Raw genomic sequence first — 15,399 nt, forward strand, 5'->3', positions numbered from 1 at the left:
AATTAATGCCAGAGCTTGCCTTCTATAGTTGTGGGTGCTTCATCACTTGTGGCTTTTAAGAAGAGATTGGACAGGATGGTATAAGGATTTCTGCCTTTGAGCAAGAAGGTGGATTTGGAATTGCTCCAAAGTACCTTTCAGCTCTATGATTCTGTGGACCTAGGGTAATGGAGAATTTTCTGGGGACTAAGGAATCTTACTAGTTTGAAAAAGATGAAGTCTTGTTGGAATTGAACTCGGCTTTATGCATTTTTCCATGTTCATTATTTTGGCATGAATATGTCAATTGATTATTTTAGTAAAGGTAAAGGTTCCCCTTGCACATGCGTGCTAGTCGTTCCCGACTCTAGGGGGCGGTGCTCATCTCCGTTACAAAGCCGGAGAGCCAGCGCTGTCCAAAGACGTCTCCGTGGTCATGTGGCCGGCATGACTAAACGCCAAAGGCGCACGGAATGTCCCACCAAAGATAGTCCCTATTTTTCTACTTGCATTTTTTTATGTGCTTTCGAACTGCTAGGTTGGCAGAAGCTGGGACAAGTAACGGGAGCTCACCCCGTTACGCGGCACTAGGGATTCGAACCACTGAACTGCCGACCTTTCGATTGCTAAGCTCAGCATATTAGCCAATGAGCCACCGCGTCCCCTGATTATTTTGGTATGAACATACAAATGGTTTACTTTTGTGTTTCTCCTGGATTTTTAAAATCTTTCTAATATAGCCTACAGGATTTTCTCATGGTCTCCTTTCCAAATACTGATCATGTATAGTAGCTGTAATAGTTAAAGGCACTAGGCTAGACCAGAGACCATGTGAGTTTTAGTCCTGCCTTAGGCACAAAGCCAACAAAACCTCTCAGTGGATTTATCTACAAAGAGCAATTTATATAATAATATGGAACCTGAGCATCACTAATCACAAAATGTTGCTAACTAAAAAGAAAAGCCTTTACTTGTATGTATGAAAGAGAAAGGACAGGTCATAATAACATACAGTAGGCATTCCCATAGTTTTTGCAAGTGGAGTATGTCATAAGAAGAGACATTGGCTTGTAATTAAAAACTTGGATTGAAAGAATCTGAAACCAGTATTAGAAATGGAAAGTTGTTTCTCTGGTATTCTTTAATAAGAAGTCTGAGAGTTTTGTTGTGTGCGCAATAAAAAGACGTTATCCCTTTAAATTCAGGAACTGCAGACTGTTTTTTTGTGCATATTTTTAACCTTATCTAGATGAACAACATCCTGGCATTCTTCCTGATGCTGGGCAGCAAAGCATGAATATGCAATACACAGTTTTTGTGTTTCTATCTGTGATGCTACTACGAGGGCTTTGCTTTCCCTGGTTCATCAGATCGTTTTATGGATTGGTTGCTGTTTAAAATACTGAAAGGAGAATGTTAGAGTCTTTAGGAATATGTCTATATTCTCTATAAGAATATGTCTTACTCTGAAGGGATCTAAATATCTTTTTCAATGCTTTTTAAGAGTAAGCACCAGAAATAATATAGAAAAGGAAGGAAGCACTGAGGTAGCCAGGTTGAAGATGGCATCAAATATTTCAGGGTAGCCTTAAAAAAAACAAAACAGATAATGATCTCCCCCAATGAAGAACACATGCATTTGAAAAGCAGAGATGATTTAGGGTTGGAACTAGGGGTGAAATCCAGCAGGTTCTGAAGAACTGGTAGCGGAAATTTTGAATAGTTCGGAAAACCGGCAAATACCATCTCTGGCTGGACCCAGAGTGGAGTGGGATTTTGCAATATCCTTCCCCCAGGAGTGGGGAGGGAATGTGGATTTTGCAGTATCTTTCCCCCGGAGTGGGTGGGAATGGGGATTTTGCAATATCCTTTCCCCAGGAGTGGGGAGGGAATGGCGATTTTGCAGTATTCTTTCCCTGCCATGCCCACCAAGTCACACCCACCAAGCCACACCACGCCCACAGAACCGGTAGTAAAAAAAATTGGAATTCACCACTGGTTGGAACTATAAAAAGTGGAGCAAAGAAATAATTTCATAATTGAAATTATGAACCGTTGAAGTCTGAACCCGGCCCTAAAGGAAAATTAGGGACGTGGATAGCTAAATGAAACTTTTGGCGCAGGAGTTGTCTTACTATGAACAAAGGAAAATTCCCATTGGAGATCACAAGGAAAGGAATGTAAATACAATTCTCAGAATCTTCTTGCTCTCATACAAGTCTGTGATAATCAGAATGAGGTGTACCTTTATAGTGAGCAAAGTTTATTGTGCACCTGGGAACAAGGGAAAGACCGAAAGGGGCAATAAAGAGGATTTTTCACTTAGGATTAATTACTGTGCATACTGTGAATGAAAGGTGATAGATAAGCCCTTACACAATGACTAAGCTGAAAATAACATAACATAACATAACAACATAATGTCAGGAGGCTTTGGGATACAGGAGTACCTTGGTACTCAACTGCTTTCAAACTCATCAAATTTGGTACTCAACGCATTTTAATGTGGAAAATTTTGTCTTGGTATTCGTCACTTGTTTGGTACTCAACACACAAGCTAGAACTTGTAGGTGTCGGCTGCCTTGTGACTCACTATAGGAAAAATTTGTTTGGTACTCATCATTTTTTTGTACTCATTGCACTTCCCGTAACCAATTGATGAGGAATGCCGAGGTACCACTCTACTTTTAATCGCCATGATAATGATTTAGGCCAGGGGTCTGCAACCTTAAATACTCAAAGAGCCATTTGGACCCATTTCCCACAGAAAAGAAAACACTGGGAGCCACAAAACCTGAGTTGGCGTGGCCACCTCGATGTCACTCACTTCCACCAGCCACATGACCCCCCCTAGCCATGCCTACCTAGCCAGTCATTAGGGCAGTGAACTAATTGTTAAAAAAACACCAGGAACCACAAAATCCTTTTGACATATTTCTGTCTCCCCTCCCTTCCTCTCTCCCCCGCTCTCTCTGTATCTCTCCGTCTCTGCCCTGGCCACTTCTCCATCCCCCGCCATCGCCCTTACCTTCTCAAGCCAGGCGAGGAGTGACTGGGAGGGGAGGGCGAGGGACGGGGCCAGCCAGTGGTGGGATCACCTGAAAGGGAGCCACAGCAGAGGGCCCAAAGAGCCGCATGTGGCTCCGGAGCTGCAGGTTGCTGACCCCTGATTTAGGCACAGAGAGGGTGATTGGAAGGAAACAGCTAACATTTTTCTCCCTGGAAACTGAGCCACTTAAATATATATAATGGATAATTCTTTGAAAAAAATGGTGGACATTTCTATACCTGAGCTGTGCATCAGAAAAGAGGATTTTTCATAAGTAGTAAAATTTAAATCTCTAGGACTATTTTCAAGGGGGAAAAAATATCCTTCGAGTACTGCAGCTTTATTTGAACAATTGTGCCCTCTTCTGGCGTGCTTTGTGTAGGATTGCAATTTGCCAGGTTTTCTAACTCTGCAAATTGTTTGAAATCATTTTTAAAACTGTTCCATCTTTGTCCCATTGCAGAAAAAGTACAGAAAAGGATCGGTTGACATTTCCAAAATCAAATGCGTTGAGACGGTGAAGAATGAGGATATTGTTATACCTTGTCAAAATAAATATCCATTTCAGGTAAGCTGTGAAATCTGGTTTGCTGCATTTCAACCAACATGGACATATTTGTCTGGCAGACACTCTGGACCTGCCACCCTTAACCTGATACACTCCGAGAGGTTTAGATTATAACTAAATTTCCCACTGTTAGCCAAATTAACTACTTTGAAGAGCAAACATGTATTTCCTTTCAGTGAGCACATAAATGATTTTATTTGGAAAATCTCTAAAGCAAGACACTGCTGGTATAACCTGTAGGCAGGTCTGATTACTTTCTTGTGCTTTTTCTCTCTCCTATTTCCATGCAATTTCCCCTCCTCCCACCTTTCTTCTTTCTATTGCTATTGATTGGCATGAACTAAAACTGCATGAACAGTTCCAGATGTTCACCCAAAAGCTTCTGACATGTCTTAGGACTTCCCCCTTCCTGTTACAACTGTTGATAACACTCTCTGGCTTTGACTCTTAAGTTGTGTCAGTGATGGGATTCTACCAGTTCGGCAAAACCGGTAGTTCCCACTTCCTGCCAAGAACGACCGGTTCTCTGTTGCTGTGAAAGTGGGGCTTCCCTCCCACCTCTGGGTTATACTGACCCTTATTTCTGCTTCTGAAGCCCAGCTTATCAGGGGCGGCAGATTGAATTGGCCTTCCTCAGCTGTTTTCCTTGCTCCTTTCCTTGTTTGCAACGCGGAAGTTCAATTATATGGAAACAGCGCATGCATGCACAGCGAACTGGTTGTTCAGCCGGAAGGATCCCACCCCTGAATTGTGAGTTCTAAGGAGCAGTGTACATTTAGATTAAAGTAAAACTTACTTTAAGTTGAGTTCAACCATGCAATCTTCATGAAGTTGTTTTTATTGCCTTCTTTTGAGAAGTTTTTCTACTTCTCAGCCTAGCCTACAGCATCGGTAGCCCATAGAGTCTTGCATCCAATTCCTAACCAGACTGGAACTTGCATTGTTTCCAAACCCAGCCAAAGGTGAGGCAGAAGTTGTGATTTGAGGAGGCAAAGAGTATATGTGCAAGTGGGAATATGCAAATCTGACATTAAAAGTATGACAAGAAGAAGACACTTGTGCCTTCAAGTCAGTTTTGACTTCTGGGAAGCACTGGACAAGACATGACTGTTTTCCTAGGGCGAGATAGAGTAACTGGCATTCACTCAGCTGGATTGGTGCCTATGGTTGATTTTTCCTAGATTCCAAATATTGAAAGCAGATATTGGCTTTATTTAAAAGAAACAACAAAAAGAATTATATACAGATAATAATGATTTCGTTATGTGAGCCATGTTGGTGCAGTGGTTAGAATGCAGTACTGCGGGCTACTTCTGCTGACTGCCAGCTGCCTGCAGTTTGGCAGTTCAATTTTCACCAGCTCGAGGTTGACTCAGCCTTCCATCCTTCTGAGGTGGGTCAAATGAGGACCCAAATTGTTGGAGGCAATATCCTGACTCTACAAACCACTTAGAGAAGGCTGTAAAGCACTGTGAAGCGGCATCAGTGGTAGGTTGATATTGGCTCTACCCGGATCGGCGAACAGATAGTAGCGGCGGGAGGCTCCGCCCACCCATGCCGGATGTGTGCACGCGCACGAGCGAATCAGTAGCAACGGGTTTTGCAACCCACTACTGAGCGGCATATAAGTCTTAAGTGCTATTGCTACATATTTGTACTTTTGTTGTAAAACCTAACTTTCCGCCCTGCAAACCCTTCAAGGAAGTTAACATTAAAAAAAATAGCTAAAAATAGCTTCATTTGTATAAGCCCTCATTCAATCCATTGCTTATATCATGTATTAATTTAGCAATTATTGAGGAATAATTAATTGTAATAATTGAGGAACAATTAGTGATAATAGCTGCATCTGTGGTAGTAATATTTGTTTTTTTTCTTTCTTGCAGGTTGTCTACGATAGTAGCACCCTTTATATTTTTGCCCCCACTGCCTATAGTAGGGATCAGTGGGTGAGAAATTTAAAAGAAGGTAATTGCAATTCTTGAAAACATACATCTCTAAGCGAAGAGTATGAAAGTAATTTAACAAACAATTTCCCCCTTCATTTGCCTGTTTATTAGTTTAATTTTTTCTTTTTAAGTCAGGAAACAATTCCTTGCCATCTTTACTCTTCATTTTTCTCTATTGTTGTCTCTCTCTTTTTTTCATTTTTAATGTTTTTATTCGTGACTACCCAAAAGTCTCTGGTAGTCAGGCAGCATATTAAGATAAACAGCATCTGCCTATTCCAGATCCTTGGGAAGGACTTGATAGGTGGACAAAAATGCCAAATCCACTCTAAACATCTGGGTGACTGTGCGATGAACCTTATTAGAATAGAATAGAATAGAATAGAATAGAATAGAATAGAATAGAATAGAATAGAATAGAATAGAATAGAATTTTTTTATTGGCCAAGTGTGATTGGACACACAAGGAATTTGTCTTTGGTGCATACACTCTCAATATACATAAAAGATACGGTCATCAAGAATCATAAGGTACAACACTTAACGATAGTCATAGGGTACAAATAAGCCAGTGTTTCCCAAACTTGACCCTTTGAAGATGTATGGACTTCAACTCCCAGAATTCCTCAACCAGGCATACTGGTTGGGGAATTCTGGGAACTGAAGTCCATGCATCTTAAAATAGCCAAGTTTGGGAAACACTGAAATAAGCAATCAAATCATATTGGGAAACAGTCAATATAAATTGTAAGAATACAAGCAACAAAGTTACAGTCATAAGTGGTAGGAGATGGGTGATAGGAACGATGAGAAGATTAATAGTAGTGCAGACTTAGTGAATAGTTTGACAGTGTTGAGGGAATTATTTGTCTAGCAGAGTGATGGCGTTCAGAAAAAAACTGTCCTTGTGTCTAGTTGTTCTGGTGGGCAGTGCTCTATAGCGTCGTTTTGAGGATAGGAGTTGAAGCAGTTTATATCCAGGATGCGAGGGGTCTGTAGATATTTTCCCAGCCCTCTTTTTGACTCGTGCAGTATACAGGTCCTCAATGGAAGGCAGGTTGGTAGCCATTGTTTTTTTCTGCCGTTCTAATTATCCTCCGAAGTCTGTGTCTTTCTTGTTGGGTTGCAGAACCAAACCAGACAGTTATAGAGGTGCAGATGAGAGACTCAATAGTTCCTCTGTAGCACTGTATCAGCAACTCCTTGGACTGAACCTTATTATTATGGTTGATCACACAATCACCAGATGTTTAGACTAGATTTGGCACGTTCGCCCACCTATTGAGTCCATCCCAACGACCTAAGAAAGGCAAATGTTATTATTTAATAATATTAAGGGTACTGTTGCAGGACATAAGTTTACTATTGTTATTATTTCCCTATTGCTTTGGATGAAAAAGTTATGCCTTGGGAGGAGAGACAAGGAAAGAACCATCAGGACGGATTCAATATATTATTATTTTTTTGCCACAAATTCTTACGTGGGAAATGTGGTATTTCTCTGGTCACAGAAACAATGAATGCTAGCCTGAGTACAGATCGTTGGCGTTTACCTGAAAAAAATCTGTAATGCTGTCAGCTAGAGAATACATTTACCTTATAACTATGATCTTTCCTACTTTAAAAAAATAGCATTTTAAACCTCCCCCATGTTATGGGCATATAATTATTACAGAAGGTATTTCTTTTCAAAGAGCTCAGCACGACTCTAAGCTCCCCATATATTTCATAATTAAGTAGAAATAGAAAAAACTTCTTGGCTGCCTAAGCGCTCTTAAAATATAAATGCGGGTCATCCCATGGAGATTTTGCACTATCCTTCCCTTGCCACGCCCACCAAGTCATCCACTGGGTCATCCCTGAGCCATTCTGATGAATTTTTTTTATGATTTGCCTATGGAGATCCTCCAGTGGTGAAATCCAATTTTTTTTTACTACCGGTTCGGTGGGCGTGGCTTGCTGGGCGTGTCAGGGGAAGGATACTGCAAAATCTCCATTCCCTCCCCACTCCAGGGGAAGAATACTGCAAAATCCCCATTCCCTCCCACTCCTAGGGGAAGGATATTGCAAAATCTCCATTCCCACCCTACTCTGGAGCCAGCCAGAGGTGGTATTTGCCGGTCTCCGAACTACTCAAAATTTCCACTACCGGTTCTCCAGAACCTGTCAGAACCTGCTGGATTTCACCCCTGAGATCCTCGATCATCCAGGTTATTGTTGTCCCAAAGGTATTTTTTTCCAAAAGGCAACTAGACTTTCTCAGTTTTGACACTTTACATTTCTTGGTTCTTAATGTAAATATGTAAATAATATCAATTTATTGGCATGCTTATTGATAATATTTGGATTGTTGTAAGTTGAGGTACTATGTAACCTTTTTTGGGTTCAAATATTTACTACAGTAAAACTAAATGAGACATAATAATTTTAAATGTGTCTGTTTTTAACTTTTCCTTTCTGTTTTTAGAAATAAAGAGTAATAATAATATAATGGTTAAGTATCATCCTAAATTCTGGACAGATGGAATCTATCAATGTTGCCGGCAGACTGAAAAAATGGCACCTGGCTGTGAAAAGTATAATCTCTTTGAAAATGGTAAGTGCCCTGCTACTTTATATTTTCATAAATGCACCTTTTTTATCCTTACTAATGAGTATGGTTGCTGTTATGTGATTCATCAAATAATTTAATTGGTGCACTGCACACTGCTGCGGGCCCATTTAACTTTTGATTTGCAATTTATGAGAAAATTATATATTTGGCTAATTGGAAAACGTCACCTTATCTTCTCCTTCAGGGAAAAAATTCTTGAACCCTCTTGATCAACACTGAATGCTTAGAATTGTTTTAAAAATAAGATCTGATGAATTCAGGATAGGTAGTAATTGTTGGTTCTTTTTTATATATTTTCTTGTGTGGTTTGTTTTCCTTTTGTTTTTTGTATGGTAAATTGTTCATTTTTATTTTATTATACGCTATTTTATGTTTGTTTAAAAATGGATTGATAACTGGAAAAAAATTGCTCAGGCAGGATTAGGGTTAGGTAATTGTGTCAGAATTCCTTCCTTTCTTCCTTCCTTCCTTCCTTCCTCCCATTCTTGTGTATATTTATTTTCATATTTTTTCTTCATCTTTATGGATATATTTACACTTCAGTATCCCAACAGATTGATGATTGAATTTTAATATTGATAATAAAGAATAGCACCAAAATAAGCAAGCAGTTCATATGGCATCACATTACTCTGGGGAAGTCATTCAGTTTCATTATTTTCTGTCCTGAAGTACTTCCCAGAATATTAGTTTTAGGATAGCAGTAAACCGTATAATATAGTCTTTATTTTAACATTAACAGAAACATAGAGGTTACCAGCAAAACTTAAAAACAGCTGTACAGTAAAAGGCATTTGTTTTAATATTCAATAATTTGTTAATGGATACATGTCAATTTACAATTTTATTTTCTCTTGCTTTTTTAAAGGAATTAAAGCTCTACCTTCATCAATGACAGATAAACATAAGGTAAGAATAAAATTCAGCACACTAAACAAAAATAGCGAGGGGGTGGGAATTGCATTTAGTTTGGGATTTAGTTTGGGAATTCTGATAAAGTTATAGACTATATAATGGCTAAATTAAATCGATAGCTGTTTAAAAATCAAAGCTTAATTTATTCGTCTGCAAAATGGAACTTTTAACTATTATGGTAGAGACAATTTTTCCCACCAATTTCATACGTGTCTAAATCATTATCTTCAAAATCTGTAGCTACATAAATCGTACAAAAGCTACATAAGTCATACATAAGTCAAAGATTGAAATGTATGCATTCTGAGTGGGCTAGTGGTCTCCTCTAATCACAGTGCATGAGGGGTGGGGGAGGCTGAGGCACAAAGTATTATTTTTCACCGCTTGTCTCCACGTTGGGGGATAGGCTGCCTATGGACCTCAGATACTGTATGTCCCCTGCATATTTTATTTTATTTTATTTTATTTTATTTTATTTTATTTTATTTTATTTTATTTTATTTTATTTATTTTATTTTATTATTTTATTTTATTTTATTTTATTTTATTTTATTTTATTTTATTATTTTATTTTATTTTATTTTATTTTATTTTATTTTATTTTATTTTATTTTATTTTATTTTATTTTCGCTTTCACTTTCACTTTCACTTTCACTTTCAGCTTTACTTTTACTTTCACTTTCACTTTCACTTTATTTTACTTTACTTTATTTTTCCCCCATCCCACCAAAAGTGGATGGTGCAGAACAAAACTAGAACAGTGGATAAATACATAAAATCACTTACCGTAATTATTATAAAAACATTTTAAAACTATAAAAACAAAGCAAAACAGGGATATTACAGACAAAAGATTACAGACAAAAGGATGGTAATCATAACAACCTCAAAAGTTCACTATGCATCTTCCATAAACTGCTAAAAATTGAATTTCTTTCAAAGATGATTGAGATGTTACTTGATTGAGATGATAACGATTGATAAATTGATGTTTTTATTGTTATTTCTTGATTAACAGCTTTTAGGTAATTACTGTGGATTTTTTTATTGCATAGTGTTGAGAACTGCAGAGTGTCTTTTTAACTATGGCAGACAGAAATTGGATGGATGGCTAGATAGGCAGATAAATAGGTATGGAATAGAAGCTCCTATTTTAACTTTTCATCAACGTGGGAACTTTTTAGGAGGAGCTACTTGTTTGAGCCAATTTATGTGTGCAAAAGAACAAAAATGGCTCTAACAGACTTGTTTCCATTGATTTGTTCATTCTCTTGGCATTTAGTCATCATAATCTTCTAAAAGTATGCTATGACATTTTTTTGCAACATCAAACTACTTAATTTGGAGTCACCTCGGTAAGGAAAACATTAAAAGTTTTTTTTTCTCCTACTCATTAGTGTCTCCTTGTAGTTTCTGCTCTCTAATGAGTTTTTAGCAGCTCTCCACTATTCTCCTCCAGGCTGCCTGACAGGGAATTAAGCTTCACAGAGAGTAAATTTGCATGTGTGTGTAAATTTCTACAGCCCACTTTCTTTCTTTCTTTTTCTCGTTCATTCATGTTAGCTCCAGAAAAACAAGTTTAGGAACTAGCAGTAACATGTAGTTACACCCTAATAATTGAGCACCCTAAGATGGACAAGCCTCTAACTATGATACCTGTACTAGTCACCATTACTCACAGGCATATGGTATATATGTCCGCAAGTTTCACTCAGGGTTAGACTGTACTAAATGCAAGGTTAATAATCAGTTCTTTCAACCCATAAAAAGCAATATCGATATGGACTCATTGACTCTAATGAGGATATCAATCCGCCCTTCCCATTTCCCCCCAAAATGAATGAAATTTGGAGTTATTGTACTCCATTCTTACAGGATAAAGACAGGGGTGGGTTCTACTTACCTTTACTACCGGTTTGCAAAGGGACTACGCGCACGCTCTTGCTTCGCTCACACGCGCGCTTCTGCGCATGCTAGAAGCATGCTTCCTGATGTTGTTGGGGTCGGTGGGCGGAGCCTCCCACTGGGTTTACTACCGGTTCTATAGAACCGGTCCAAACCGGGGGCAACCCACCACTGGATAAAGATTACCCAAACTTCTCTCAAATAAATTTGGGGTGGGGTTGGGTTGTGCCATTTTTAAATAGCTGATACAAATAACGTGTGCATATGTATGTAATAGATATATAACAATTTGAATGAAGTTTTCAGGCCTGCCTTTCCGAGAATATGTGTTATTAAATTCCAGACAATATATTTGGATTTTTCTTTGTCCCAGGGATTCTTTAGAGAAGAGGAGATTTGATTGTTTTTCATACATTTTGGGGCACATTTGCATCATGGAAGGATTAACAAGTAAATAACCTTCTTAGTGTTGGAGAGATAATAATTAAAGCTAGTTTGCTTTTCTTTTTGTTTTCTGTTCAAGTAACACCTATAAGTTTTCCAGAACCCTGTACTTGGTAGTAAAATGGAGGGTTCTGAATCCAGGATTAATTTGCAGCCTTAATTTTTTTTACTGTATTACCTTTTAGCAGTTTCCTTCATCATAAACACAAGCTCATTTTTAATTTTTTAAATGTACTGGGTTCAAATTGTTAAAGTTTGGTCATTGTTCATTCCATGAGCGACGGGGCGCTCCCATGTGACACCCCTCCTGCGCGAGCTGCATTGGCTTCCGGTGGTCTTCCGTGCGCTTCAAGGTGTTGGTTACCACCTTTAAAGCGCTCCATGGCTTAGGGCCTGGGTACTTACGGGACCGCCTTCTACCACCGATAGCCTCCCACCGGCCAGTACGCTCCCACAGAGAGGGACTCCTCAGGGTGCCGTTGGCCAGACAATGTTGGCTGGTGACCCCCAGGGGGAGGGCCTTCTCTGTGGCAGCACCTGTCCTCTGGAACGACCTGCCCCCGGAGATACATAGGATCCCAGATCTCCGTGCTTTTCGCCGTGCCCTTAAAACTTTTTTATTTCATCAAGCCGGGCTGGCTTAACCCCCCTCCCTCTTAGATATTTTTAATTGTTAGTTGATTTTAGTTGGGGTGTTTTAAATTTATTGGGCTAAAATTTGTTTAATTCTTTTTTAAAAAAAATTAAATTTTGTATGCGATGTTTTTAGTCTTGGCTGTTCACCGCCCTGAGTCCAGTGGGAGAAGGGCGGTATAAAAATCTAATAAAATAAAATAAATAATAAATAATAGTAAATAGGATAACTTAACTGTACTTGAATAGGTTGGTTGCTTGCATTTTTAATTGTCCTCCTAGAGTATAATTTTGTGTGAAGTATCTTATTCTGCTTCATTGAGAATAACCATTTGGAAAATAGAGGCATCCCAAAGAATTATCTTAGTAATTAGAATTATCAGAATGTTTCAATCAATAACAAATGATAACTTTTTAAGTTTCAGAGAAGGCCCCCGCCTCCTGTTCCTCTAGAAGAAGAAGAGGAAGAGGAAGAAGAAGTGGTAATAGCTATGTATGACTTTGAGCCCACGGAAGTTCATGATTTGAGATTAGAAAGAGGTCAAGAATATATCATAATTGAAAAAAACGACATCCATTGGTGGAAAGCAAAAGATAAATACGGGTAAGGAATGCAATTATCTAGTTTAATTTTAAGTATAGGCAGAAATAGTTTACATATTATATACAATATGCATATATGCATTACGACTGTCTTTGCTAATATTTTATTGTGATTTTTATACCTCTACAGCAGTGATTTTTGGTGCTGAGTGCTCAAAGCACTCATGTGCACGCAAATCCACGCATGCATGCCTAAACCCCCAAGATACTTGTGAGCGCCCCCCCTCACATGTGTGCGCATTCCCCATGCATGTGCCTTGCCCCCCCCATGCATGCACCCTGCTCCCCCGTCGCATGCACCCTGCCCCCCATTTTGGCTTCCAAGTTGGTGCAGGATGCATTCCAGGCCCAAAATGGGGCACAGAGGGCCTTCACGCGGTGTCCCCACACCCCATTTTGCCTTCCACGTTGGTGCAGGAGGCTTTCCAGGCCCAAAATGGGGTGCAGGGGACCTCGCTCTGTGACGCCATGCCACGTTTTGGCTTCCAGGTTTGTGCATGAGGTCTTCCAGGTTCTCCGGGTCCGCTTCAAGGTGCTAGTCCTCACCTATAAGGCCCTTCATGACTTAGGTCCGGGATATTTGCATGACCTTCTCCTGCCTGCCTCTCACCGACCTGTTCGCTCACATAGGGCCGCTCTCCTCAGGGTTCCGACGGCGAGCCAATGTCATCTTGCTGTGCCCAGGGGTAGGGCGTTCTCTGTGGGTGCTCCCACCCTCTGGAATGAATTACCTACTGAGCTCCGGACAGCTCCTGATCTCCGCTCCTTCCGTCGGGACTTGAAGACTTGGCTTTTCAAACAAATAGGCTGAGACTGATTCCGGGCTTTATTATTTACTACTAATTAATTATTTGGATTAAATTATGATTTTATTGTACTTGTTTCTTAACTTGTGTTCGCCGCCCTGAGTCCTTTGGGAGAATGGCGGCATATAAATACATGTAATAAATAAATAAATAAATAAAACGGGGTGCAGGGGGTGTATACACACAAACCCCCAAAATACAAAGTGAGTGCCTCCGTGTCCCATGCATACGCGCACATATCCCACGCATGCGTCCATCCCCCCACGCATGCGCGGCAGAGACCCGAAGACCAGCTGGCTGGCGGGAGGCACACACGGATGCACGGTGGAGCTGGGCTGGGGTGACGGCTGGCATGCTCGCAGAGAAGGCTCTGAGTGCCACCTGTGGCACGCATACCATCACGGCTCTATAGTATACTTTAACAAAATTAAAATAGAAATAGGTTTTTGGTAGATTTGGGTAAGTTTGAGTCTCAGCGGCTCAGGGTTGACTCCTTCCTTTCTTCCGAGGTGGGTAAAATTAGGACCCAGATAGTTGGGGGCAATATGCTGACTCTGTAAACCGCTTAGAGAGGGCTGTAAAAGCACTATGAAGCGGTATATAAGTCTAAGTAGTTTTGCTGTTGCTAAAAATAGGACAAAGAAGTGATGGGTTTGCTCATGTTCATGAGAAGATCAAGGAATGAATGGTAGGTTTGAACCGTTGTTGGTCATTTTCAAAAGGCTTCCTATCAGCATCTGTACCATTCAGGCTTTAAGATTAGCCACGGAAAGATTCATCACCTTTGCAGACAGAAGGGACCACACTATTTCAGTAACAAGTTTCCTCCAGGGGTGAAATTAGTTACTACCGGTTCTGTGGGTGTGGCTTAGTGGGGTGGGTGGGTAATGTGACTGGGTGGGCGTGGCCAACTTTTTTTTAAAAAAAACTTTTCAAAGCATTTTTTCTAATGCATTGAAAAGCCTCTGCCGATCAGGCAACTCAGCTGGGATTGTCAGAGACTTTTCAAAGCATTTTTTTTACCACCTCTTCGGCCAAGAGGTTGCAGAAAAAAATGCTTTGAAAAGCCTCTGACGATCCCAGCTGAGCCACGCGATCATCAGAGGCTTTTTTTTTTACTTTTAAAAGCATTTTTTCATCGGAAGAGGTTGTAGAAAAAATGCTTTTAAAAGTAAAAAAAAAAAAAAAAGCCTCTGATGATCCTGCGGCTCAGCTGGGCATGGTGAGGGGGGGGGGGGCGCAGGGATTTTTGCTACCGGTTCTCAGGACCATCCGCCGCCATCGCTACTGGATCGGGCAATCCGGTCCGAACCGGGAGCATTTCACCCCTGGTTTCCTCTCTGCTCAGCTTTCTTTCTTCCCTCTTTTTAATTTTTTGATATATTTGATTTACTATGATATTTACACTGTAGACTCCATAGAAGGCTTGGCACTTACAGGTTCATAAATCTTTTTGTTCTAAACAATTTTTTTTTAAAAAAAGTTTTAAAATAGATCAAAACTAATAACTCATAAAAAGTAAGAAAAAAATAATAATCAGAACAATCCAAAAGAAAGCTCAAAGTGCCAGAAAAGGAAAAACATAAAATTAAAAGACAAAGATACAAAAAAAGTGGCTTCCAAAGTTCCAATCTTTATCCCAATAATTTTATCTATCTGTCAATATCCACCATGGGTGCTGGGTTGCCTGCAAACAGCATTACATAATAACTGTAGATTCTGCAAATTAAATTTTTTTAAAAGAATAAGAAAAAACGTCTTACATGAGATATCAAAGAGTTCAGGTGAGAACTACAGTATATTATAGAATTTCAGGGAAAAAAGCAGGTTCGTGTTCTTGAGTCTGATAATGCTGAAATCTTATGTGTTTTTAATTTTGGGGGGGCGTGGGAAAGAGAGACTAAAAGAGGGCAATCGTGTCTTAGGAAAATCT

At 39.7% G+C, this 15,399-nt stretch overlaps 1 protein-coding gene across 1 annotated transcript in view; it reads left to right on the forward strand.

The window, feature by feature from the left end:
- TEC (tec protein tyrosine kinase) overlaps window positions 1-15,399 on the forward strand; it is a 79,345-nt gene that overhangs the window by 39,061 nt on the left and 24,885 nt on the right. Inside the window, exons 3-7 of the mRNA XM_070949198.1 lie at window positions 3,492-3,596; window positions 5,483-5,564; window positions 8,013-8,141; window positions 9,028-9,068; window positions 12,477-12,661. Coding sequence (XP_070805299.1) covers window positions 3,492-3,596; window positions 5,483-5,564; window positions 8,013-8,141; window positions 9,028-9,068; window positions 12,477-12,661 — 542 coding nt within the window. The remainder of the gene's footprint in view (window positions 1-3,491; window positions 3,597-5,482; window positions 5,565-8,012; window positions 8,142-9,027; window positions 9,069-12,476; window positions 12,662-15,399) is intronic.

Source organism: Pituophis catenifer, unplaced genomic scaffold (genome assembly GCF_029215685.1).
Source record: "Pituophis catenifer annectens isolate HBS135680 unplaced genomic scaffold, rPitCat1.0.hap2 SCAF_8, whole genome shotgun sequence".
NCBI lineage: Eukaryota > Metazoa > Chordata > Lepidosauria > Squamata > Colubridae > Pituophis > Pituophis catenifer.